We start from the raw sequence: 27,031 nt of genomic DNA, 5'->3' as shown, positions 1-27,031 counted from the left end.
ATGGAAAAAGTGAACATGTATATTTCCATATATAAATATATGGAAGAGAATATATTCTCAGGATGAATATGATACACATTAACCATTAAAACACAAAGGACAAAAGAACTGGGTTAAATTAATATGAAATGTACACTGACCTGAGTAAGATCTGGAATGTCACCCTGATCAATTCCAACTTGCTGGGTTCACAAAAAAGGGAAAAAAAATGTACATTACTACATGCAGCGGCAATGAAAAGAAAAACTGTGGTGTCTGAATGTTACACAGAAGCTAAGGTATCAAAAGGGACATGAATAACTTTCTGAACTGGTACATTGTTCATGTCAATTCTAACAGACAAGTTCTAAGCTAGAATTTCAGTGTACATGTCAAACAAGCTCAAACCATATTTCTATTTGCACTATTTCATGCAAAGATGCGGAGATTTACTGTAAGAGCTGGAAATAACACAGTTTGCTTGAATTTATGCTCTATTTTGAGCAGAAATATCACAGGAATGCTTTGAAAATATTTATAAATATCATCAAGCCCAGTCATCACCATCTACTAATCAATGTGTAAAACCAGATTCTTAGTAGCATTTTAGACAGAAAGGGTTTACTGTACTGTTAGTAATTGTTAGGCAAAGAAAGGTGCCTTAAAAATATCACTCAATATAAAAAAAACATGTAAGCGACATTCAGATTCAGCAACCTACAGAAGTTTTATTTTGCACAGCAAATCACACAAACATTAGACTGTTTGTGATGGGACTATTGTACCAGTACAGATAGCTAAATGACCCCCTTTTAATGCATGTAAGTTTATTTACCTCTGCTACTTTGAGGAATTCTGACAATTTGGTCATTCTGGCTAGGAACTTTTTGTAAATATCCAAACCTTCTTTGCACTGGTTCTTCTTCATATCAAAATACTTTTCTGAAGAGCGGAAAAAAGGACATTTGTTAAAAAATCCTCTCCCCCAAAAAACTCCAGAACAAGTAAACTTTCACACTAATGCAAGAGAGTTTAAAAGATACAACACTGCAAACAATAACTTTAGATAACACTGGTCTACAATTTTTGAGAAGTCGTCTGCTTCAGGAGATAAAATGTGCTATTTATTATGTATTTTGATGTGCTGAATTCAAATATGACAATTAAAACAACTGATTGGCTACTGTTTCTAAGATATTTAAGTTTTTACATTTTATGTCTATGTATATTGTGTAGATAGTAGAGTTTTAATCATAAATTGTAAACCTAGGTCTTTTCATGTGTTTATGGTTGCTTTACATGATAATATTTCACCTGTCCTGTTTATGTAACACTTTAAAAATCAGCAAAAGGGTTATATAAATAAAATTCATTATGAAACAAGTTGTTTCGTGTTGTCATAGGTTTCCTTCATATGGACTGCATGACCAACTGGAATTGATGGCAAAACATTGCCATTGTGCAGTAAAACAGCTTTAAGACTCGTCTTCGATGAATCAATGAACAGTCTCCACTCATCTGGATCATGAACGATGTTGAGGTCTGCCATCACACCATCGATGTTGTTGCAGGCTACAAGATCACCTTCCATGAAGAAGAATGGGACAAGATCCTTTTGACGGTCACGGAACATGGAAACCCTAACGTCACCTGCCAGGAGATTCCATTGCTGTAGTCTGGAGCCCAACAGCTCTGCCTTACTCTTGGGTAGTTCCAAATCCCTGACAAGGTCATTCAGTTCACCTTGTGTTATGAGGTGTGGTTCAGAGGAGGAGGATGGGAGAAAATGTGGGTCCTGTGACATTGATGGTTCAGGACCAGAAGTTTCATCCTCTTCCTCTTCGTCCGACTCAAGTGAAAATGATTCTGATGCATCAGGAACCGGCAGTCCTTCTCCGTGGTGTACTGGGCGTATAGCTGATGGAATATTTGGATAATGCCCAGTCCACTTTTTCTTCTTTGACACACCTTTCCCAACTGGAGGCACCATGCAGAAGTAACAATTGCTGGTATGAGCTTGTTGGCTCTCTCCAAATCATTAGCACTGCAAAAGGCATAGATTTCCTTTTCCTGTTCAACCACTGGTGAAGATTTGTTGCACAAGTGTTGCAGCATATGTGTGGGGCCCACCTCTTGTCCTGATCTCCAATTTTGCAGCCAAAATAAAGGTGATAGGCTTTCTTAACCATAGTGGTTATACTGCGCTTTTGTGATGCAAAAGTCACTTCACCACAAACATAGCAGAAGTGATCTGCACTGTTCACACAAGTACGAGGCATCTCTGCTCACTTTGGCTAAACAGAAATGTGTCCCTTTGCAAAATCAAACACTGACAAATAAGAGAGCACGACACTGTATGATTTCTAGAGCTGATATAGGGCAATTTGTTCAGCAGAGTGATGTAAGCTTCGTTATGATTGCATCATCCATGACTTCTAGGAATAACATGACGCAATTCAATCATGTATGACGCAATACCAGCTTCAGATTGCATCATTCATTGTTTTGCCTAAAAAGCAAGTACTGTCCAAACCCAGTCATAGATTTATTCATAGATCCAGTCAAAGATGTATTTTAGTCATTTCTGGTTTAAATTGAGATCCCTTCCCTTTATAACTCACTTATCCTCCGCCATTCCCAAGTCAACGGTCGTATATACTGACCCAATAGCATATTTTGAAAACTAGAGCCAATCAACAATTTTAAGCATCATTTTCGTTCTCAGTGACCCAGAATTAGTAAAGTTTGACTACATTTATTTCAGAAGCATTTTGGCTGTAGAGCAGTGTAATTTTAGGAAGAGGAGATATTAACCAATATAGAAAGCCATGTTACTTTTAAGAGTAACGTGTTTGGGACTACTCATAATAATCTCCATATTTACAATGAGTTTGTTGATTTCAGCACGTTATAACTTGGTGGACAGTTGTAGTCAGCCTGAATGTAAAGTGTTTAATCTGTTTTTAAATTCTTTGTCAGCTAAACAGGACTTCATTTTGAAGAAAAATGTTTGCAAAAAAAGTCAGTCTATGAGGTGCACTCCAACAATAGTAATGCAGTAGCTGACTTTAGTAAATTAAAAATGCACCACGATTATCTATTTTTAAAGCATTTTTAAACTACACATCAACATCTCAATACTATGCATTTGTGGTTTGTAAATGGAGATACAGAATCTGAAGGAAGCATTTCAAATGAAAACTCAACTTTCACATGTATCCAACTTTGACTTGTCAATATTAATGTACAGAATCCTTATGAGTAAACCTGACAAACAGGAATAGCATTTGCACCCTTTTGAGTACTGAGTTATTTTTCATACTCTGAAACTTGTAGATTTTAAAGCATCAATAAAATTAATGACACTGGCAGATTTAATGGAGGAGAGTGAAAGCTGAATCCAAAAATTATTAAATACATTCTTTTACTGCTTTACTATCTTTTTTGTGTAAGATTCTCAAAAATTTTCCCCTTAGTTACTCTTGAAGACACAATCCACTTAAAAACCATGTCTGACATATGTGAACCAAGAACTCAGCAAGGTAGAACTCTACAACCTGCACAAGACCATGCACACCAGTTGTTAAAGTTGATAAAACAAAGACATAGGAAACCCAACAATGTGCACTGTGTGCACTGTATATTCAGCAAATAAACAGTAACCTTTTTAAAAAAAGTATGCCCAGTAAACCCAGCACAGGCCAACCTACTTTAGAGCCCCTCCCCCAATTAAAGTGTACTTATAGGCCAAATTCTTTTATAATCTGGTTATAAGGAACATTCAAAACACATTTCTGGTATTTCTAAAATAGAAATTAAGGCAAGAATAACTCAGATTTACACTTCAGCTTGAAAAATAATAAGGCCTATCTATCAATGCCTGTAAGGCAAATCCTGCTGTCACTGACAGTAATGATAAAAGTTACCACTGACTTCAACAGAAGCAGGATCTGGCCCTTAATTTGTTAGGCTATTAAACAGACACAATTTGCTTTTAACATTTCTACTTCTCCCTCACTGTCTCCCCCAAAGATTCAAGAACATATGCACACATATACACACCAGTTCCACATACCTAATAGGTTAATAATCCCTTCATTATAGGCTGCAAAAAGCCTAATGGAATCTTTAAATAGAAGCATGAAGGCAGCATTTATTACACCATTGGTTAATTCATTTGGATTTGCCTGTGTAGAAAGTGAAGAGATAGATTAAAAGTATTGGTGGGGAGAAAAATACCAATAAATTTCTTTCCATATCAATTAAATAAAATATTTTAAAAATGAAATACAATTTAGAATGTGCTTACATCAAAATCAAGGAGCGCATCAAGCTGGTTCTGAATAATTGGAAGAGTTTTCAGAAGCTTTTCAGTATTCATAGTTCTCATCACTCCATCTATCCTACAATGTGTAAAATGCCAAATGTATAAATGTACATGTGACTTAGAACATATGATGCCTTGATATGATTAGTACCCTGTATTTAACTACAGTTTAAAAGGCAGCAAAGTTCTATGGCAAGCATATACATGGCTACTAGTAACCTCTTATATCTGAAATGAAAAGCAAAAGGAGAGTATTTCTTACCCTCTTTTCATTTTGGTGAAGTCAACTGCTAAAAGTCTGTAAGAAAGTGCTTTTTCATTCAAGTATTTGCTATATCGCCTAATGAAGGTAGACATATCATAACCTGAAAATTAAATGTTTACTAGTTAGACATTTCAACGAGGAGTATCTATTTATTTTGTAATCATTTTTCAGTACTATTCTGTAATGTGTGTCACTGCACACTACTTGTATAAGGAGAGAACGCCATGTTCACTTGCAGGGCCCCTAAAGCCTCCCTCCATATTTCTCTTGATTATTTGCAGTAGCCTTGAGGCATAGTGCAGCCACCATCTTCCCAAGTGATGATCATTCCATGGAAATTATCTGGACTATGTTAATGCCTCACCTAACAACAGCAGGAGAGGCTACTGTTGGCAACTATGAGGCACTCTTATTCTTATAGTATACAGCTCACTGGAAACAGAATCAGTCAAATGCTGAAGACTAAAGATGGGAACTACTGAACTTCAGCTACTGTAAAAAAGTATGCTCTCAAAAAAATACTAAAGCATGTATATATTTTTGCCATCATACAAACTACCTCTAACACCTTTCAGAGATCTGCATGAAAGACTTCCACTAACCACTAGTAGCGTGTTCTAATGAGCATATTATGAAGCCTGACAATTAATGTTACCTTCCCGCCATTGTGGAATGCAGCCAAATGAAAAAGATTATTCCAGTGCTCATGTGTTAAGTTATAAATGCCTTTTTAAAAAGACATGTAAGCACATTTCTAGCTCTCACCTGTGTAACTTTCAGCCATCTTATAATTTTCCCTGCTTCCTTTGCTTACTGTCATCCCTTTGCACTGCATAATATAAATTAAGCCTCCTTTCATGGAAATGTCATTTTCTGTTCAACACCAGTGACTTACAATCACTACTAATGCAGAGCTAGAAAAATGCACGTATTTAAGATATTAAAAACAAATCAATTGTTTTGTTATGTAGGTTTGGGGGGGGGGGTGCTTTATTTCGTTGCTTTGCCAACCTTCTCTTGAAAAAGTAATACTTGACTGTTTGCAACTTAGTTTTCACAAAGAAAAAGATTCTTACCCTGCATGGCACTTTTGTCCAGGTAGTTGTTTAGATTGAACAATGTATTTCGGGATGCAAGATACTGGATAAAGCGCTGATGAAGGGAAAAAAATGTCAACTGCTTGAAAATTACTTTTTCTTCATCAAATATAATACATTTAAGAATTGGATTACAAAACAACTGCATGTAACTTGGGTATTTCAGAGGCAACATTTACCTTTATCTACAATGTACAAATTAGTTGCAACAAAAATGATTCACCAAAATTTAGTAAACTAATGTGAATACATTAAATTTCAGAACTGAGAGTTTGGTAGACGAAATTTGTTCAGTCTGAAGAAAAGCACTCTACTGTCCACACATGAAGTTACATTAGCATTTGAGGGAGTAGCTTACATGCCTTTTTAAGTAAAAGTTTTGTTAATTCTGTAGCTCACAGTAGGGAAATTGGAGAAAAACTATAGGTGCTCTAAAAGTTTCTTCTGTACGACGCTATAACTTCTATGTAAGGGTTAAAGAGACAATTACAAACTATTTGGGAATGCTTTATAAAAACACAGACACTAAAGCATTCAAGTATTTATATAGTTATTAACTCACGTGGCATTATATTACTTCTAAGTAAGTCTATAGCGTTAGTCTCCTCCTCTTCCTCCTCCTCAAATAGTTGGCTAAGCAGATGAGACAAGAAAGAGGAGGAGACTAAATCTATAGCTTAATTTATTAATGTTATTTAAAGGGAAACTGCTTCAGGAACTATTTAAGTCTCTCTGCCACTTTTAATACATATTAATATGCACACAATCATGTCTTCCTACAACTCAAACTATAAATTAGAACTTATCTTTTCAGGACAAAAAATATTGTCACCACAGTTACAGGGTTAACTGCACCTCTGACCTCTACCGAGTCTGAGCATCTCCCCTCAGGTTAAAGCCACATGCCTTTACTTCTCTCAGGGTGGAATCCTGCAACCCGCTGGGTCTTGGGCTATAGCACGTTGCCTACTAACAATGATTGCTTCGAAGGCTCGGCTGAGTTTGGTATCTGTAAGTCTGCCTTTCATGAATTGTGACCAGTAGGCCTAGTCGGGAATTTTTCAATAAAACAGTTTTTTGTCTGAATAGTCCAATTTCTCAAAACTGAAACTTTACCTGGGAACATACCAGATTCAACAAAACTTTCATAGGGAAAGGTTTCTCAGGTTCAGTACGGCACTTCAGGTCAAAACCAGAGACACAACCCACCCCAAAAATATGCCAGTAGTGAGCGTACTCACCTAGTATGTAGAAGACCCAGATTCAACTCACTGCTTTGCCTGATTCAGACCAAGGACTTGAACCTGAGTCTCTCACATCCTAAGTGTCCTAACCACCAGGCTGCTATTCTGGGGTGAGGTGGTTGTCTCTCTCTCTCTGACCCAATGAATATTTTTTTATACACACTAACAGTTTCAAAAGACAGAAACACATTCTTATAGCCTGGTGGTAAAGGTACTCACTGGGGATGTCGGAGACCCAGGTTCAAGTCATTTGTCTGAATCAGGTGAATACCCTCAATGCCAAGCTATTCTGGTGTCTCTTGTTTTTCCACCCAAAAAAAACAACATAACTTTGAAAGATCTTGGTTTCATCCCAGTGTAGAACAGGGAAGTTTTAGAAATCTCAAACATGATCACAGGAGAGGAAAAGTAGTTCCCACCCAGCTTCAGTGACCAGTGACCAACGCAGTGACCAGGCAGCTTTTTTTAATACAAACCAATTTTATCCTAACAGTAGGAATACAGCAAAGCAAAGAGGAAACAGATTTTAAAACAATCAAACCGTCTGTATGCATGTCTATCTTAGTTAAAATAGGAAGGCCTACTGCTTCAGACCCTCCCACAGGGTCTGTGGCTGTGTCGGGCTGTTCTTTGTGAACAGCTTCCTTATGACAATCTCCCTCACTGTGGACAGAAAGTTTTGAACTGTTTATAGCCCTTTTGATCTGTTCCTTCTCAACCTTGGCTGAGTAACTGCGTAACTTTGGTAGGAACCTGGAAGTAGCATCTTCATAGCTAATAGAGCTCAGTAGTAATCTTAACCTCCTGAATTGTTTACAGGTGGTGTTTTATCTGGAGCCACTGTCTGCCCTTACTCCATTTCCAAACAGGCTGGTATAACTAAACCAACATATGCATATAATAAATTAACTCAATACCGTCAATATTCCATGACCTGAAAAAGAGCTCTGTGTAAGCAAGAAAGTTTGTCTCTTCCAACAACAGATTTTACTGCACCCACCATGTCTCTCTAAAGTCACAGTCATGTACTGCCTATTTCAATAACCTAGTCAGACCCCTTACAGATCAGGTCCAAATCCTTCACAGTGATTCTTTAATGTTTACATTTAAAGCAAAGGTAAAACTTTCTTATAGAGATACTTTGCCTCAGCCACAATTCTGCACTCAGATGTCTGTCATATGGGCAACAGACAACCTATAATATGCATGGGGATGCACACTTGTATATTTGAGATGACAATCCATTATCTGACATAAAAGGTTGACTGTTTAGGCTTCATCGGAAGGTTGAGAAATTGTGTACAATTAAAGATGAAATTTCTAATGTCATATTGTGATCTGGGAAAGAAAATCTGTCCCATCATTTACTATACCACAAAGTTTTTAAAATAACTTTTGCTGATCTTTTGTTTTTAAACTGAACTAAACATAGGTGGTAAATGAATGGCAATAGTAGTTTAGGAAGGAAAGTTACTGGAAAAGAGGCATGACATGGATTTAGACATCTACTGAGTTTAGTTTGAAATTAACTGACTAATTAGTGATGAATAGCACTTCACTAATTTTCAATCAGAAAGATAATTTACAACCAATAATGATAGAAAAATTAAGTATATTACTTTTTTTTCCCCCTTCAAGTTCACAGGTCACAACTATTTCTTTATGGCATTCTGATTTTTTCAGAGATGCCCCTATAATGTAATTATCACAAGGTAATCAGTCTTACCTCATTTCCATACATCATGAGGTGGTGTGTTGTAATTAGAGCTTTGAACACTACAACCCAGCTACTGTTAACAGTCCTCTCAAAAAGCGTGTCTGCCAGCTGCGGAATATTCACATTCATCTCATTTGTGCACTGGATTAGATCTAAATTAAAAAAAAATGTAAAGCATTATGTTTAGACATTCAAAGATGTGACAGAAATAAGTTTCACAGGCTGAACAGATAACATGAGTGTTAATTGCTTTATACAGGACTCCATACCATTTGAAAGCTTTAACCCGATGCATTAAAAATTATATTTCCTTTTGGAGTTGCAAACCACAAACAGCCTGCCATCTCTTGCTTTATTTCCTTAATAGCAGTTTTACAGAAAATAAATGAAAACTAAACTAAAATGCGGAACTGAATTCTTTATTCGAAGCTTCTCTCCTAAAGCACATATCAATTTACTAGCTTAGATATGCTCTAAAAGTTTTGAATAGAAAAAGGAAAAAATCCTTATATACATTACAATTCAAAAACTATATTAAGATATATTTTACTCTATTATAGGGATGCTGCAATTATTCTCAAAAGCAAGCATTACAAATTCAGAGTTAAGGTTAATTTAACTTTTAAAAAATGGAAATACAAAGTTAGGGCCACTCTCACAATCTTAATTTCACCTTCTAGTGAACACCATGCAACAACCACATGATTAAAAGGTATTAGTGAGCCCAGATTAGATTAAAGTTATTTTTAAAAACACACAAGATTGTGTGACATTATAAAATATTTATATTAAATTCAAATTTTAATCCTAGGGTTTTCCACCCCCATAAGATTTTAAGTCTCCGAAAATAGGAATCTACCAATATATGTAACAAAAGATGCTTGGACCACTAAAAAAACTGAACACTTGAGATATCAGCATCACTTGTATACTCATATCCATTATGGATATGATAAAAATTTCATTTGTGCAACTTGCCATCACAATGGTATTTATTTCATTACTTCCCCAATAAAAGTCACTTGGATGTGTTAATCTGTGTTCTCTGAACTCAGATAACAGCTTTATTCTTTGCACACAAAACAAAATCAGTCTTCTAGAAAGTAGCAATAATAATGAAATGAAAATCAATGGTACTTAGGAGCTTTTAAAATGTGTCCATTATCTTTTATTCCAGAAATGAAGCTCAATAACAATATTAAGATACTAAGAATAAACATTTTTACAGTTCTCTCTAGTAAGACTTGTAAGCACTGACAGGATGATAAGTAAAAGGCAACATGGATTTGTCAAGAACAAATGACAAACCAACCTAAATTTCTTCTTTGATAAGGTTACTGATCCAGTGGACGGGTGGAAAGCAGTAGACAGGATATATTCAGTTTAGTAAGGCATGGTCCCATATGATGCTCTCAAACGAACTAGTGAAATGTGGTTTAAATGAAATTACTGTCAGGGGGGTGCACAACTGGTTGAAAAACTGTGCTCAAATGGTTATGAATGGTTTGCTGTCAAAATGGGAGGCTGTATCGAGGGGGTCACATAGGGGTCTGTCCTGGTCCAATACTGTTCAATATTTTCATTAATAACTTGGAGAACGAAGTGGAGAATATACTTATAAAATTTGTAGATGACACCAACTTGTAAGGGTTGCAAGTACTTTGGAGGACAGTGTTAGAATTCAAAATGACCTTGACAAATTGGAGAACTGGTCTGAAATCATCAAGAGGAAATTCAATAAAGGTAAGTGCAGAGTTCTACATTTAAGACAGAAAAAACAAATGCCCATCTACAAAATGGGGAATAACTAGCTAGAAAACAGTACTCTAGAAGAGGGTCTTGAGGGTTCACAGTGGATCACCAACTGAATGAGCCAACAATGTGATGCAGTTGCAAAAAAAAAAAAAAAAAGCTAATATTCTGGGGTGTTTTAACTGGAGTCTCATGTAAGATACAGGAGGCAGTCTTCCTGTTCTATTCAGCACTGGTGAGATCTCACCTGAAGTACTGTGTCCAGTTCTGGGCACCACACTCCAGGAAAGATGTGGACAAACTGGACAGAGTCCAGAGGAGAGCAACAAAAGTGATAAAGTGTTTAGAAAAACCTGACCCGAGGAAACGTTAAAAAAAGGGACAAGCATAGTTCTGAGAACAGAAGACTGGGGGAGGGGAGGGGGCACGCACCATATAAGTCTTGACATATGTAAAGGACTGTTATAAAGAAGTGAGTGATCAGTTGTTCTCCACATCTAATAAAGATAGGAGAAAAGGTAATTGGCTTAATCTGCAGCAAGAGAGATTTAGGTTAGATATTAGGAAAAACTTTCTAACTATAAGGATAATTATGCTCCGGAGTAGGTTACTAAGGGAGGTTGTGGAATCCCCAGCACTGTCTAACTGGTTATTAAAAACCTCCAAACACCTGTCAAGGGTGGTCTAGGTATATTTGGTCCTGCCTCAGCACAGGAGCTGGACTACATGAACTCTCAAGGTCCCTTCCAACCCTACATTTCTATGATGAGTAGCCAGCCACACTTTTGAACAAGTGAGGCATCCTGCAAACCTACCACCCTGGGATGCATTTTCGTCACATGATGGGGGCTCGCCCACAGTGGTGACTAAGGATACAATAGTATTTTTCACGTGAGCAGGGATCTTAGAAGTGAAATCATAGACCCAATAAAGTTAACGGCAAAACTGAGTTATGGGTACTCAAGAATCTTACGTGATCAAACCAGGGTAAATCTTAGACCCAATGAAGGCACTGGGAGTTGATTTAACTGAGATTAAGCCCTTAGCTTCCAAGTTCGGGCTAAACTAGAATTTGTACATCATTCTATCTACCAAAATTTGTCTTACATATTCATTTTCTAAACAATTTCACTTTCAGGTTCTCATACACTGCAATCCAGACACTGTGGTATTGTATTAGATGACAACTGAGGAATGTTTTTTTTAGAAATCTTTCTAGTGGAATATTTAATAAAAAGGGAGCTCATGGTAATAGTGTGCTCTATAGGCCAAAAGCTTGCTTTCACCAAACTTAAATTTGACGTAAGACGTCCCTTAATAAGAATTTAAAAACACTTTAATGTACAAATAATAATCTGAGTAATTTAAGGTTCGATTCATTCCACAGCTATGTTTATTCCTGTATGCAATATGTTGTAGCCAAAAACAAACCTGTGACTACTGTAGCTCACTTTTTTTAGATCTCTAAATTCAAGGTATTAGTTGTCTTAGTTACACATTAGCCAGATTCTGCTGTCCTTTAGCTGAACTCCTGCTGCTCTAGCATAGTTATGATTGTGACATATTAGTTATCTTCCATTAGGAATCTGGTAAATACTTTTATAAAGAACTGTTGCGGTTTTCATGATTTTAAAAAAACTGACTGACTTCTTCCAGAATAGACAGGTCTATAAAAAGGTTATTTTCAGAGAAATGTTAAATAATTGAACTTGTTACTGAAAGGGAAAAAAAACTAGAAGAGAAAAAAATATTACCAAAACCACACCGCAAGTTGTGCAGGCCTGTGATAGTCTACTATTGTTAACATACTCTATATGCCATCACCCACGTACCTCTAACAGTTAGCGAGTATGCATGCGCAGTGAGACAGACCAAAAGGTAGAAACAATTCTAATGTAAGAGTAAATATTATAAAATGTTGTAGGTTACAAAAGGAATGAAACAGCGGGTAAAAGATGTTAGTTCTCCAATATCACTTTTCATTTATATAGCACCTTTCATCTCAGAGTGTTTTACAAACCACAAACACAGGCATCACTTCCATCAAGAGTGAAATGCTATTCCTGGAATGGAATTTAGAAACTGTTGTAACAGCAACACTAAACAGTTTTAGACTGGAAGAATACCACATCCCATCAAAATTGAAGGGGCATATAGTCAGGCTGAAAATTAACCACGCTAGAATTTGGCCAGGACACCAAGATTAACACCATATAAAGAGGGCCATGGGATCTTTAATGGCCTACAAAACATTCAGTACATTCATTTTATAACATCTGAAATATCAGCACATCTCATTTGAAATCAGACAGCTACTCAATGAATAACAAACACTACTTTCTGACAAACATAGGGTTTTCATTAGAGATTTCTCAGCCAAATACTGACCAAGATCAGTGTTTTTTCAATTGTATTAATGATTACAGCCAGAGGTCCGGAGATGGCCCTTTATGAAAACTGTGATTATTAGATCAAAGTCATGCAGCAAGTTCAATTTCAGATTTCTTTACTTTGTTCATTGAGACTAAGCTGCTCTTTATAATCACTGTATCATTTTAGGTATTTCCAAACCTGTATGATCTACAAACTACAACACTCGAGCACAATGAGGACATTTAGCAAGAAGCTTAGCCCTAACTGTGATTTTGTTTTACTTTTCTGAGTTCAAGTCAGATTCTCCAATTATTCAACATGGGTTTAATTAAGAACTTAAAATTCAGGGAGAAAGAACCCCTGGGGCTGTGGAAACAAGTAAACTGGGTTTAGATTACCCGGAAAGTAAAGTAATTTTCCAGTTTTCCTTTTTAAAATATAGATCACTATCTTCTCCCAAAGCTGTAAGAATTGGATAGTATTTTAGAAATATACAAGGAAGTTGCTATTGCAGTGTGACTGAATCACTGTGTGTTCAACTCACATTATATTAATCTGAGGCTATTTACACAAGTTAATTCTTCTTAAACTAGCCTCACTCAGAAGAGTGGCCACACTGTGAAATAACACCCGAGTTCTACAGAATGATTGTGTTAGAAGCTGATGAGTTGTACTAACTTGGGGCATGGCTACACTTGCAGATGTAGAGCGCTGTGAGTTAAACCAGCCCTCAGAGAGCGCAGTAGGGAAAGCGCTGTAATGTGTCCACACTGTTTGCTGCAAGCACACTGGCATAGCCACATTTGCAGCACTTGCAGCGGCATTGGTAGCAGTGCACTATGGACAGCTATCCCACAGAGCACCTCTTCCCATTCTGGCGCTGTGGCTTGTGGGAAGGGGGTGGGTGGGTGGGGCAGGCATTCTGGGTCCCGTCCCAACACCCCAGGATGCATCCCTGTGCTTCCGTCCACATTTGGCGCCATCTTTCAACGTTATTTGTACTGCGCCCTCTGTCTTCCCTTTCATTCTGCAGGAATAGGTCAAAAAGTGCTGAGGAATATGCTGATGGGTCTTGCCAATACGTCACATTTGGCAGTGGAGTTACTCCTTAAGCTACGAACTGACAGTGAGGAGTCTGACAATATCGACTCACATAACGCATATGACAAGAGATTGCTTGTGGCATTCATGGACATGCTCACCACCGTGGAACGCTGCTTTTGGGCTCGGGAAACAAGCACTGACGAGCAGTGGCTGCAGAACTTTCGGATGAGAAAAGCCACTTTCATGGGACTGAGTGATGAGCTCGCCCCCACCTTGCAGCGCAAAGACATGAGATTGAGAGCTGCTCTGCCGATGAAGAAGCGGGTGGCTATTGCAATCTGGAAGCTGGCAACTCCAGACAGCTACCGATCGGTCTCTAACCAGTTTGGAGTGGGAAACTCAACCGTTGGAATCGTATTGATGCAAGTTTGCAGGGCCATTAATCGCATCCTGCTCAGAAAAACCGTGACTCTGGGTAACATGCATGACATTGTGGCTGGCTTTCCCTAGCTGCGGAGGGGTGATAGATGGGATGCATATTCCAGTCTGGCACCAGCCCACCTAGCCTCCGAGTACGTTAACTGGAAGGCGTATTTCTCTATGGTTCTCCAGGCGCTTGTAGATTACCATGGGCATTTCATTGACATTAACACAGGATGGCCCAAAAAAGTGCATGACACATGCAGCTTCCTGAATAGGCCAGTGTTCCGAAAGATGCAAGCAGGGACTTTTTTTCTCAGACCAGATCACCATAGGGGAAGTCGAAATGCCCATTGTGATCCTTGGAGATCCTGCTTACCTTTAATGCCATGGCTCATGAAACCCTACACAGGGAGCCTTGACAGCAGCAAGGAGCGGTTCAACAACAGGCTGAGTCGGTGCAGAATGACTGTGGAGTGTGCTTTTGGCCGTTTAAAGGGCCGCTGGTGTTCTCTGTATGAGAAGCTGGACCTGGCTGATGACAACATCCCCTCGGTTATATCCGCGTGCTATACCCTCTATAACATTTGTCAAGGGAAGGGTGAAAGATTCACTCAGGCATGGAACTCGGAGGTTCAACACCTGGATGCTGAATTTGAACAACCAGAGAGCAGGGCTATTAGAGGGGCCCAGCACAGGGCTGCAAGGATTAGGGATGCCTTGAGGGAGCAATTTGAGGCTGATAGCCACCAGCAATGTTTGGTGCCCTGCACGGGAGTGAAGTGCAGTGGTTCCAACGTTAGTAGGAATCTGTGCTTGCTACACTGACTTGCAGTGCCTGTTGCTTTCCTGGGCTAAGGTATCTTTTACTCAGTGAAATAATAAAGAATGTTTTCAAAGCCAAAAAAGCCATTTATTTAAAAGAAAATTCATTTATTGAAAAGAAACAACTGCTTGGGAAACAGAAAGGGCAAGGGGGTGGGGTGGGGAACGATTCAATCACAGATTTGCCTATGTCCTGTTCTCATACTCAGCCTGTCTGGAGTGCTGTGCAATGAGTGCTGCACTTCAGGCTGGATAAAATGCATGGTGATGGGGTTTGAGTGCAGTGGGTAAGGGTCGTAGTTTGCAGGGGTGGGTGGTGAAGCTACAGGTGTTGGAGGCAGCTGGTGGCAATAAGAACCCGGATGTTGGGGAAAGTGGGTTGGAAGTGAGATGGGGGCACAAGGGAAAGAGTTTTGGGACAAGGGCTGCGGGGGGGGGGGGGGGGGGGGGAAGGGCGCAGTAATGCTCCGCCTGCATGGCTACGAGTGCCTGGATTGAGTCTGCTTGGCGCTCCATAACGCTTATCAGCCGCTCTGTGCTTTGGTGCCAGCCCTCTGCATTCTGCTGGCGGAACCTCCTTTCATTTTCCCTCTACTCCTGCGCTTTTTGATTTTCATGAAGGGACTGCTGCACTACTTCATGCAGCATGTTTTCTTTGCTTCTACGTGGCCTCTTCCTAATTCTTTGGAGTCTTTCGGCCTGTGATAACATGGACGGCTGAGATCTCAAGGTTGCATCTGTAAAGGCAAAATGCAACACTTACCAGAGACAGCATTGTTCACACCGGACAGAGCAATGATTCGCCCATACTTAAAGACAAGCACAGTCTACACAATAGCAAAATTTCCCTGTCCCAAAGCGAGTTAACATAACCCACAGGAGCCTCAAAATGGTGAGTAAGCACAGGGTCGAGGGGAACTGATTGTTTTACTGCAATACTGTCCTCTGGGTTTCTGCGCCTTGGGGAGAGCTAATAGATGCAGGGGGCCCCCTATACTGAACACTGTCCCCACATTTTCCACAGGAGTTTGTCCTGGAAGGTAACTTGCTGCTGAGGGTGATCTGGGAAGCAAGGGAGGGGCTTCTACTACAATGCGGCTTCCACCCTGGTCCATACGCACCTTGCTTGTGTGCGGCAATGGGTCCCCCACACCTCACTGCAGAAGTGACACGAACATGTTAGCCTGACTGGGACACGGAGTACAGTAGCGCTCCCAAGGAACCTGTGCAAGCGCATCACACGGCTTCTGGATGAGACCTTTGAAGAGATCACATCAACGCCCTATTCCGCAGCCCTAACCCTCTTTGCCCCAAGAGCCAGCACCGAATAACTTCCTTCCCAAAATAAAAGCCGCTTACCGGACACATCCTTTAGTGTTTGTCCTTCCCCAAGCACCGGCCGCTGAGACTGGCTACCTTCCTCCCGACTTGAGAATAGCTCTTGGCTGCATGCATCTAGGGACGCCGGGGTGTCTTCCTCCTTCTCAGAACCCTCGCTCCCGCTTTCCTCCTCCTCCTGCCTTGTTAAACTGGGCTCTGAATTGTCCATGGTGGTACTCGGAGTGGAAGTGGGGTCGCCCCCCAGTATTGCGTCCAGCTCTTTGAAGAAACGGCAGGTCGCAGGGGCAGCACGGGAGCAGCGGTTTGCCTCACGGGCTTTGCGGTAGGCATTCTGCAGCTCTTTCACTTTAACCCTGCACTGAAGTACGTCCCGGTCATGGCCCCTTTCCATCATATCCCTTGATATCTGCCCAAAGGTATCGTAATTCCTACGGCTGAAGTGCAGCTGCGACTGGACAGCTTCCTTCCCCCAAACACTGATGAGGCCCAGCACCTTGCCATTGCTCCATACTGGGGATCCGCCTGGCGTGTGGAGGCATGGTCACCCGCAAAGATGCACTGAGTGCACGCCACGCCTTGCTGAGCAAACAGGAAGAGGATTTTCAAAATTCCCAGAGAATTTAAAGGACGGGTCTGACGGTTGGTCACCTGAGGCCAGGGCAGTAGAGTTCTAAGTGATGACCAGAGTGGCTAGAACAGGCATTGTGGGACACTTCTGGAGGCCGATCAGAGCGCATTAACAGACTAGGGCGTCCACACTGGCGCTGCGACGCTTGAGCCAGGGCGCACCAAGTGTTATGCCTCTCACGGAGGTGGATTACTAGGAGTGCTCCAGCCGCAGAGTCAGAGCGCTCTACGTGCCTTGCCAGTGTGGACACGTTGTGAGTTAGAGCACATGGGGCTGCTTTAATGCGCTCTAAGGGTATGTCTACACTACGGGATTAATCCGAATTTAGATAATTCGGATTTGAGAAACAGGTTGTATAAAGTCGAAATGAGTGCGGCCACACTAGCACAGTAATTCGGTGGTGTGCGTCCAAGTACCGGGGCTAGCGTCGATTTCTGCACCGTTGCACTGTGGGTAGCAATTCCATAGCTATCCCATAGTTCCCGCAGTCTTCCGCGCCCATTGGGATTGTGGGTTAAGATCCCAGTGCCTGATGGGACAAAAAACATCGTCGCAGGTGGTTCTGGGTACAGCCTCACTTCCTCCCTCCCTCCCTGCATGAAAGCAACGGACGGCAGACAACCATTTTCGCGCCTTTTTTCCTGGGTGGGTGAACACTGCAGACTCCATACCACGGCAAGCATGGAGCCCGCTGAGGTCAAGACAGCACTCATGAATATTGCAAACACCTCGCGCGTTCTCGTGGAGTTTATGCTCAGCCAGGACCAGAAAAACGAGGCGAGGAGGCAGCGGCGGCGGCAGCGCAGCGACAAGCATGATGAGGACATGGACACGGACACGGACACAGAATTCAGTGAAACCACAGGCCCCGGTGCTTTGGAGATCATGTTGTTAATGGGGCAGATTCTATCCATGGAACGCCGATTCTGGGCAAGGGAAACAAGCACAGACTGGTGGGACCGCATAGTGTTGCAGGTCTGGGACGATTCCCAGTGGCTGCGGAACTTTCGCATGCGTAAGGGCACTTTCATGGAACTTTGTGACTTGCTGTCTCCTGCCCTGAAACGCCAGAATACCAAGATGAGAGCAGCCCTCACAGTTGAGAAGCGCGTGGCGATAGCCCTGTGGAAGCTTGCAACGCCAGACAGCTACCGGTCAGTCGGGAATCAATTTGGAGTGGGCAAATCTACTGTGGGGGCTGCTGTGATGCAAGTAGCCAAAGCAATCACTCAGGTGCTGCTACGAAAGTAGTGACTCTGGGAAATGTGCAGGCTATAGTGGATGGTTTTGCTGCAATGGGATTCCCTAACTGTGGTGGGGCAATAGACGGAACCCATATCCCTATCTTGGCACCGGAGCACCAAGCCACCGAGTACATAAACCGCAAGGGGTACTTTTCAATGGTGCTGCAAGCACTTGTGGATCACAAGGGACGTTTCACCAACATCAACGCGGGCTGGGCGGGAAGGGTTCATGACGCTCGCGTCTTCAGGAACACTACTCTGTTTAAAGGGCTGCAGCAAGGGACTTACTTTCCGGACCAGAAAATAACCGTTGGGGATGTTGAAATGCCCATAGTTATTCTTGGGGACCCAGCCTACCCCTTAATGCCATGGCTTATGAAGCCATACACAGGCAGCCTGGACAGGAGTCAGGAGCTGTTTAACTACAGGCTAAGCAAGTGCAGAATGGTGGTAGAATGTGCATTTGGCCGTTTAAAAGGTCGCTGGAGATCATTATTGACTCGCTCTGACCTCAGCCAAAGAAATCTCCCCATTGTTATTTCTGCTTGCTGTGTGCTCCACAATCTCTGTGAAAGTAAGGGGGAGACCTTTATGGCGGGGTGGGAGGCTGAGGCAAATCGCCTGGCTGCTGATTACGCGCAGCCAGACACCAGGGCGATTAGAAGATCACACCATGAAGCGCTGTGCATCAGAGAAGCTTTGAAAACCAGTTTCATGGCTGGCCAGGCTACCGTGTGAAATATCTGTTTGTTTCTCCTTCATGAAAACCCTCCCCCTTTACTGACTGATTTTCTGTAAGGAACCCACCCTGCCCCTTCCCCCATCTTTCTTTCAAACCAAATAAAGTCACTATCATTTAAAAATCATTTATTCTTTATTAATAGATTAGAAAAAGAGGGAGGGAACCCGGGTGGTATTTGGGAGGAGGATTGCTGGGAAGGAAAAAGCCACAAAGAAAAGGTTAAAAAAATGACAGCCTTTTGCTTGGGCTGTCTACTGGGGTGGAATGGGAAGGTGTACGGAGCCTCCCCCCCCCGCGTTCTTACACGTCTGGGTGAGGAGGATACGGAACATGGGGAGGGGGGAGGGTGGAACAGGGGCTGAAGCGGCAGTCTGTTTTCCAGCAGCCGTTCCTGAACCTCCACCAGACGCCGGAGCAGCCCCAGCGTTGCATCCTTCATCCTCTGGTCTTCCTGCCGCCATCTCTCATCTCGATCGTCTCTCCTCTCCTCACGTTGGTCCCTCCTCTCCTCACGTTGGTCCCTCCTCTCCTCACGTTCACTGACTTCTTTCCTATACTTTGAAACTGTTTCCTTCCACTCATTCAGATGAGCTCTGTCACTCCTGCTGGATTGCATAATTTCAGAAAACATGTCCTCCCGCGTCTTCTTCTTACGACGCCTTATCTGTGATAACCTTCGGGATGGAGGAGGGAGGCTTGAGGAATTTGCAGCTGCTGTAGGGAGGGGAAAAAAGAGAGAATTGTTTTAAAAGCTACATTTTGCAGAACAATGCTTATACTCTTTCACGGTGACCAACACTGTTCACATTACATAGCACATGTGATTTCTGTGCAAGGTCGCATTTTGCCTCTTAATGCTGAGTGCTTGTGGCTTTGCTGCTAGAGATCACAGGTCTGGGCAACAGAATTCGGCTTGCATGCGGCCATGGTAAGCCATTGTTTTACAGCTTCTGCACCCTCCTTTCCCACATACCAAGCATAGCCTGTAGAGTGCTGCAGAAGCCTGGCCAATCTCAGCCAGTTGGGGGGGGGGCAGTGTGGGGGGGCTTGTCTGGGCCCCTTCAGGCAAGTAGAGTGCTGCGGTTTTTCTGTTAACATTCAGCAGCACCAGAAAACAAACTAACCCCCCCCCCACCCCGCCATGAATTCTCTGGGATGATCACGGTACCCTCCCCCCACCGCGTGGCTGGTAACAGGGAAGATCCCTGCTAGCCAAACGCGGAAAACTTCAGGGCCAATTTCCCATCTGCGCTTGGCTAACTGCAGGGAAGGATTTATTTTCCGCCACAGGCAAACAGCCCAGTAGGAACGGCCACCTCTGTCCCCTTAATTAAGTTCCCGTATTTCAACCAGGTTACCAGGAGTGATATCACTCTCCTGAGGATTACACAACAAGATAAAGAACGGATGTTGCTTGAATGCCAGCAAACACCGGGACCATACGCTGCCAGGCTTTGTCAGGCAATGATACCAGATTACTTGCTGCAAGCATGGCGTGGTCAAGTGTCCTACCATGGAGGAGGGAATAAGGATGCACTGCCCAGAAACCTTCTGGCAAGGCTTTCGGAGTACCTCCAGGAGAGCTTCATGGAGATGTCCCTGGAGGATTTCCGCTCCATCCCCATACACGTTAACAGACTTTTCCAGTAGCTACAGACTTTTCCAGTAGCTGAACTGACCGCGAATGCAAAGTCAGGCAAAGTAATCATTAAAAACCGTTTGCTTTTAAAACAAGTTTTATATTTTAAAAGGTAAACTCACCTGAGGTCCCTTCCATGGGGTCAGAGTCTTGGGTACTGGCTTGGGAGGCTTGGGAGGGTACTTCAGTCAGGGTGATAAAAAGATCCTGGCTGTTGGGGAGAATGGAGTGCTGTGTGCTCTCTGCAAGCTCATCCTCCTCCTCCTCCTCTACCCCATCGGCAGAATCCTCAGGCGTCGAGACTATCCCCGACCCAGAATCCACGAACAAAGGTGGGGTAGTGGTGGCAGCCCCCCCTAGAATTGCATGCAGCTCGGCGTAGTAGCGGCATGTCCGCGGCTCTGACCCGGAGCGACCGTTTGCCTCCTTTGTTTTTTGATAGGCTTGTCTGAGCTCCTTGACCTTCACGCGGCACTGCTCAGAGTCCCTATTGTGGCCTCTCTCCATCATGCCCTTGGAAATTTTTTCAAAAGTTTTTGCATTTTGTCTTTTAGAACGAAGTTCTGCAAGCACTGAATCCTCTCCCCATACAGCGATCAGATCCAGTACCTCCCTCACGGTCCATGCTGGTGCTCTTTTTCGATTATCAGCCTGCATGGTTACCTGAGCTGATGAGGTATCTGTGGTCACCTGTGCTCTCCACGCTGGGCAAACAGGAAATGAAGTTCAAATGTTCGCGGGGCTTTTCCTGTCTACCTGGCCAGTGCATCCGAGTTCGGATTGCTGTCCAGAGCGGTCACAATGATGCACTGTGGGATAGCTCCCGGAGGCCAATACCATCGAATTGCGGCCACACTAACCCTAATTCGAATTGCTAAAATCGATTTTGGCGCTACTCCGCTCGTTGGGGTGGAGTACAGAAATCGATTTAAAGGGCCCTTTACATCGAATTAAATGGCGTCGTTGTGTGGACGGTTACAGGGTTATTTCGAATTAAAGCTGATAAATCCGAATTAAAATCGTAGTGTAGACCAGGCCTAACTTGCAAGTGTAGCCATGCCCTTGAGCTGTACCCTATAGCCCTGACAGTCAACTAGAGTTAAAGGGCTTGTGTACACAGTCCAGCAATGCACACCAGAGTGGTGTAAATTGCAGAGCACTCTAACTGCCCTGCATAGACCATGCTGAAATGGTCTGAAAGGTTCCTAGCGTGCACTGAAGTAATTCTGTTCCAAATGTTACCACATCACGGTGTTCTGGGTATCTTTCAGAGCACGTCAGCAGGATCTACACAGGGCAGTTAGAGAGCTCTACAATTTACACCTTTCTGGTGCATATTGCTACACCATGTAGACAAGACCAAAAGCACTACCACACTCAAGTTAAGGGTTTGAGGGTATGTCTATATTTGAAGTTAATTCAGCCAATCGGGAACTGAACCTAGCTGTTAAGTGGCCACCGTGGTGCTGTTCTCACCTGTGAAGGCTCTAGGACTTCTGGGGGCACATTCCATTTTTCTTAGCACTGCAGTAAGCTGAGCCACTGATTTTTTTTCCCAGTGAATTGTGTGAGAGTTTGTCCTTCTGGGCACATAGTGGAATTCTGGGAAGGCACGAGTGGACTATCTGCACTAGAGTGGTTTAGCCTGCATCCTCTCAGTAAAGTGGCCAAGTTACCAGCCCAAGCGTAAGTAGCACTTGGGTGTTAGTCCACATGCCAGGACTGACCAGCTACCTTGGATGTAACTCACCATTATTTTCAGACCAGATGGGTGCGTGCATGTGGACAGAAGCCAGGTTAGTTCGAGTTTGAATTAATCTTGTAGAGAAGGCATCCGGGGGGGGTGGGGGTGGGGGGGACACACGACACAGGAGACTCAACATATGGGCAACCCTCGAGTTGAACTTAGTTACCTCTGTAACAAAGACCTGAAAAAAGTTTGTCTGGTTCACAGGCTTAACAGTGCTGCTATATAAAGAGACATTTTCTTCTTAATTCTCTCTTTATAGGGGCTGGGAGTAGAGTGAAGGTTGTCAAACTTGTGACATTTTAGGGACGAAGCATGAACAGAGAGAGGGATCCTCATAACTCCTAGGAATTGCAGGATCATAGACAACTACCTAAAGGCAACCTATTGAGTATTTCATCTGTGTTACTATCAAAAGAAGTTAGAGGGAAAGGCTGAAACAAATGCAAACTGCTGCTTTTTACATTTTAAATATTAGGAACAGCACACCCTCAGTTCCCACTTCGACTTCGTTTGCTCTAAAAATGCAGGTGAATCAGGAGATCTAGTTACATATGGTTGTCCCCTAACCTGGCTATAATTATACACACAGAAAAATACATTAAAAAGAACATTATCAAAGTTGAAAAGCCAAGAACTCAAAAGTTAGGAAGTGCCAGAATTAAAGTTGTCTGCATAACCTTAATTCAGTCCCCTTGTGCACGTGAATGATGATGCAATCTTTAGTTACATGATCACATGCTATTTTTCCTACCTAATCCAGCTCATTCATTGATCACTGGAGAATGGGCCATGGCATGCAATCAGTGTTGTGCAGCAAAGGGTCGTTTATAGGACCTCTGCCTCATTTGTAGCAGAAATTGGAAGATTCATAGTGAATGAGGCTAGAGACTGCAGGAAGAGAGGACAATCTCACAGCTAAGGCAGTGTTGAACGCTGCTCTGGAGAATGGGATTCTATCCCTGCCTCTGCCACGGAGTTCCTTTTCAAACTGTAGTTGTGTTCTTCATTTTCTGGGTGCCCAACTTGATAATCTGATCTGCAAAAATGCCAAGCACTTACAGCTCACATTGGCATCAGTTGCTGCTGTGCTTTGAACATATAAATAGCTAGATAATGCTAAAGATACTGAAAAATCAAGGCCTAAGCATTTCAAATTTGGCACCTAAAACAGTGGACATATTTATTATTTGATTTACTATAGCACCTAGGAACTCTAATCAAGGCCCAGGACTCCAATGTGCTAGGTTCTGTATAAATACAGGACAAGACGGTTCAAAGAGTTTATAATCCAAGATATTAATCTCATGTCCCGCAATTTCCAATCTGTAAAATAGGGATAATATTTCCTCATCTCACAAAGGCGTTGTGAAAATAAATTCATTAATATTTGTGAAGCACTTAGATACTATAGTGATGAATAGCATTAAAAACCATGAGGAAATTAATAATTCTATCTTCAGAGCAGGATTTGAATAGTGTGTTGTAAATAAGGCATGGGGCCACACACTGAACCGTGATGATAAAACAAAATATTGAAAGGATGCTAATTCAATGAGCACCATCCATCCTGTGCGCTGAATGAGGAAGGTGTCTTATGGAAAAAATAGTATGTGATCATGTAATTATTTCTTAAATGCATTTGATCAATGTTTTAAGAAACTAAAATGTTATCAGGTTGATTTAGTTCCTCTAAGTTTGAATACCTTGCAATGAACGAGTTAGCCAAATAAGTACTCTAGACCATTTTGTAATGCATATTGACATAAAAGTGACAGGAAAAGTTATTTTTGAATTAAGCACTGAATCTAGTTATTGAATAGATATATCAAGCTTACTTTAAGAATTACAAAGCTTTACAATCAGTTTGTAAAGAAGTTTTACAATCAGTTACAAGCAAAGATTTTCTATTTTAACAAACAAAGAAGATTTGTTGGTATGTAAGGTTTACACAAAAGAGCATTAGTGCTCTCAAACTTGGCCTGTGGTGACTGCAATATTCTGAATAATCGGATCTATAAAAAACAAAATCATAATCAACTGCAAATTCACAACTTAAAATGACTGGTTTCAAAAAGCCCACAAATTTATCACTAAAATGATCAGTTTTAAGAAAGTCAGATTAATATATTCTCTGCAATTAAAATCTTTTAGACAAATCAATTTTGCCAATTAAGAACATTGTTTCAGAAAGCCTTAAAAAGTAGATTCCAACTGTTGCACAGACAATTCTTATCTCTTGTCCCTTCACCAACTGTTGACCAGCTTGAAAGCACAACTGATTGGAAAGCATTCCAATCAACAGGAGATGCAAAACAGAAGTTAAACAAGTGCCTGCCGGTCTTCACTGAAGTTCTCTTTAATAAAATGTTCAGGACACAAACTATATTTGCTCAATTTTTGTTCCATCTTATAAGAAATGGACACTCCAAACGCTTTAATAAAATGAGTTGAAAGATCATTATTTTTCACTACCGAGTCTTTAAATCCCTTTCAAATCCTGGGCTGAACTTTTGTGACATTTTTAGCACATTCGAAACGTCAAGATATTTCACTGCATATGTACGTGTTATTCCTGTCTCTACTAGTAATACACTGTCACAAAGTTCAATCTGTCCACTATTCTGTTTTGATACATTGATACAGAATAGGTTCTATTATTAAAAACTGAAACACAGAAAGTAGGTGAAGTGAAATTATTTGAAACTGAAAATTGTTTCCATTACATACAACACTATCTCATCTCCCTCCTTAGAGTTCAGATAAAAATCAGGATTAAACTGATAAACTGAACTATAAAAGCCATTAGGTATTTTTATTCCACTTCACAAATTAGTCTGGTCATAAATATGACAATCTTCTTAAAAGCAAATAAACTATCAAGTTAGATTATTGTGATATTTTGAATCAGTTATAAAAATTGAAACAGGGGATTTTCCCCCACCTCACAAGCCTAAACAAGTGAACTATGTAATGGATATCACCATCTATCCTACATTTAGGGTGGGATTGTCAAAAGCACTCAGTATTGATTTGTTAGGACAAAGTTTAGCAGTTTTTGAAGTCTCATCCCTAGTTTCTAATCTTTACCTCTTTAGACAAAGTCCACTGAAACACATACCAAATTTAGCAGGCTTGATGCCATAAAAACACTTTAACCCATTGCAGTTTTGATGCAATCACCTTCAATATTTATTATTACATACACTAACTATTTTAAAAGAACATATATTCCTTCCTGTAGAAATGACGATACACACCCTTTATGAGTAAATGCAGAGGATCAATAAAGAAGGTATTACAGACTGGTGCAAAAATACCAGACTGTGACCCCATGGGCAGAACAAAAGAGCATTTAAAAATAGGTGTTGTCTCAACAGGAACCAAAATTGGATTACATATTTAATTGGCACTACTACATATTTTACTGCATAGTCATCTTCTACTCTTGTGACAAAAAATTACACCCTCTTCTCTTATGCCAAAATGCATTCAGACAAAACCAGAAATGTCCAAGAGTACTGATATGCAAAGAACGCACTAAAATATATTGTAAAAGTAAAAAAAGTTTGGCATACAAGGTAAGAAATAATCCAAAATTTAACCCCCTAGAGACCTCCTAGAATACTTCTGATGATATGAGAACATATACAAAGGTATATTTTGACGTTATAAATTTTCCCCTGGTTATAGGATATTAGTATGGGAAAACTGTATACTTTATAGGCTGCTGAGCCTAATATGGATCACTCACGTAAAACAGCGGTATTACCAAGCATCTTGAAGTTACAAGGTATTGAACATTTTAAGAAAAAGCCACTGTTTTGCTCACTATTGTTTAAGAGTTCCTTTGAAATATGAATCAGAAAATATTGGACTTCTCCTGCCTACATACTCTCATTTGTTACCACAGGGTTGCTCATCAGTGTGACTGCAATCAGATCTAGGCAGACTTTGTGCAAGCAGAATGGTCCAATGAGTCAAAGAGGGTCTACACAGCACAAAAATCTGCCTATGCAGATTGGACTGCAGGATCAGTCAATTTTGCAATGTATAGTACAATTTTCATTAGCTCTGCTGTTGCAGTGCTATTCCCCATTCCTACATGACATTTAAAACTTGTATACTCTACAGATTGTAAATTTTAACTGTTTGATGGATCAAGCAGTAAATATTTTGTAACTTTTTCCTTCCTTAATTTTTCCCAGGTATGTCTTGACTTCCATATACTTAAAAAATGAAAAAAATAAAATAAAATAAAATCTTGGCTTTGATCATGTTTCTTTAAATTTCTATTTGAGTCAAATAATTCAATGTCATTTGAATCCCAGGTAAATGCTACCAATCAAAAATTTAAATCAGTTTTCTTGGGCTAAAACTTTGTCTACTATATAAGCTACTAGCCTCGATACAGGTTTTATTTATTTTTTAAAAACTAGTTTTAGATCAGTTTATCTTCTCCCCAGTGTGTTAGTGGCAGAGTTTATATTGCCAAGCAAGTGACCTGTTCTGAAAATAAAGAAGCAGGGATTGTGAAGTCAGCAGACACAGAACATTCGACCCACTGGATAAGATGCACACTCAAGACAGAGCCAACAAGGAAAGAGGTGTGCATTTACGGGGGCGATTCTGATCTACTTTAAAAAG

At 41.2% G+C, this 27,031-nt stretch overlaps 1 protein-coding gene across 4 annotated transcripts in view; it reads right to left on the bottom strand.

The window, feature by feature from the left end:
* The window catches only part of LOC128843219 (phosphatidylinositol-binding clathrin assembly protein-like), a 58,233-nt gene that overhangs the window by 28,555 nt on the left and 2,647 nt on the right, over positions 1-27,031 (bottom strand). For all 4 annotated transcript variants that reach the window (XM_054039859.1, XM_054039861.1, XM_054039860.1 and 1 more), the window contains exons 2-8: positions 8,639-8,781; positions 5,648-5,723; positions 4,569-4,671; positions 4,289-4,382; positions 4,055-4,166; positions 815-921; positions 141-182 (exon numbers count right to left, since the gene is read on the bottom strand). In XM_054039859.1, the coding sequence (XP_053895834.1) occupies positions 141-182; positions 815-921; positions 4,055-4,166; positions 4,289-4,382; positions 4,569-4,671; positions 5,648-5,723; positions 8,639-8,781 (677 nt within the window). The remainder of the gene's footprint in view (positions 1-140; positions 183-814; positions 922-4,054; positions 4,167-4,288; positions 4,383-4,568; positions 4,672-5,647; positions 5,724-8,638; positions 8,782-27,031) is intronic.

The sequence above is a fragment of the Malaclemys terrapin genome, chromosome 9 (genome assembly GCF_027887155.1).
Source record: "Malaclemys terrapin pileata isolate rMalTer1 chromosome 9, rMalTer1.hap1, whole genome shotgun sequence".
NCBI classification, from domain to species: domain Eukaryota; kingdom Metazoa; phylum Chordata; order Testudines; family Emydidae; genus Malaclemys; species Malaclemys terrapin.
Note: the sequence above shows the minus strand (reverse complement) of the source record. Positions and strands in the feature narration are given on the sequence as shown.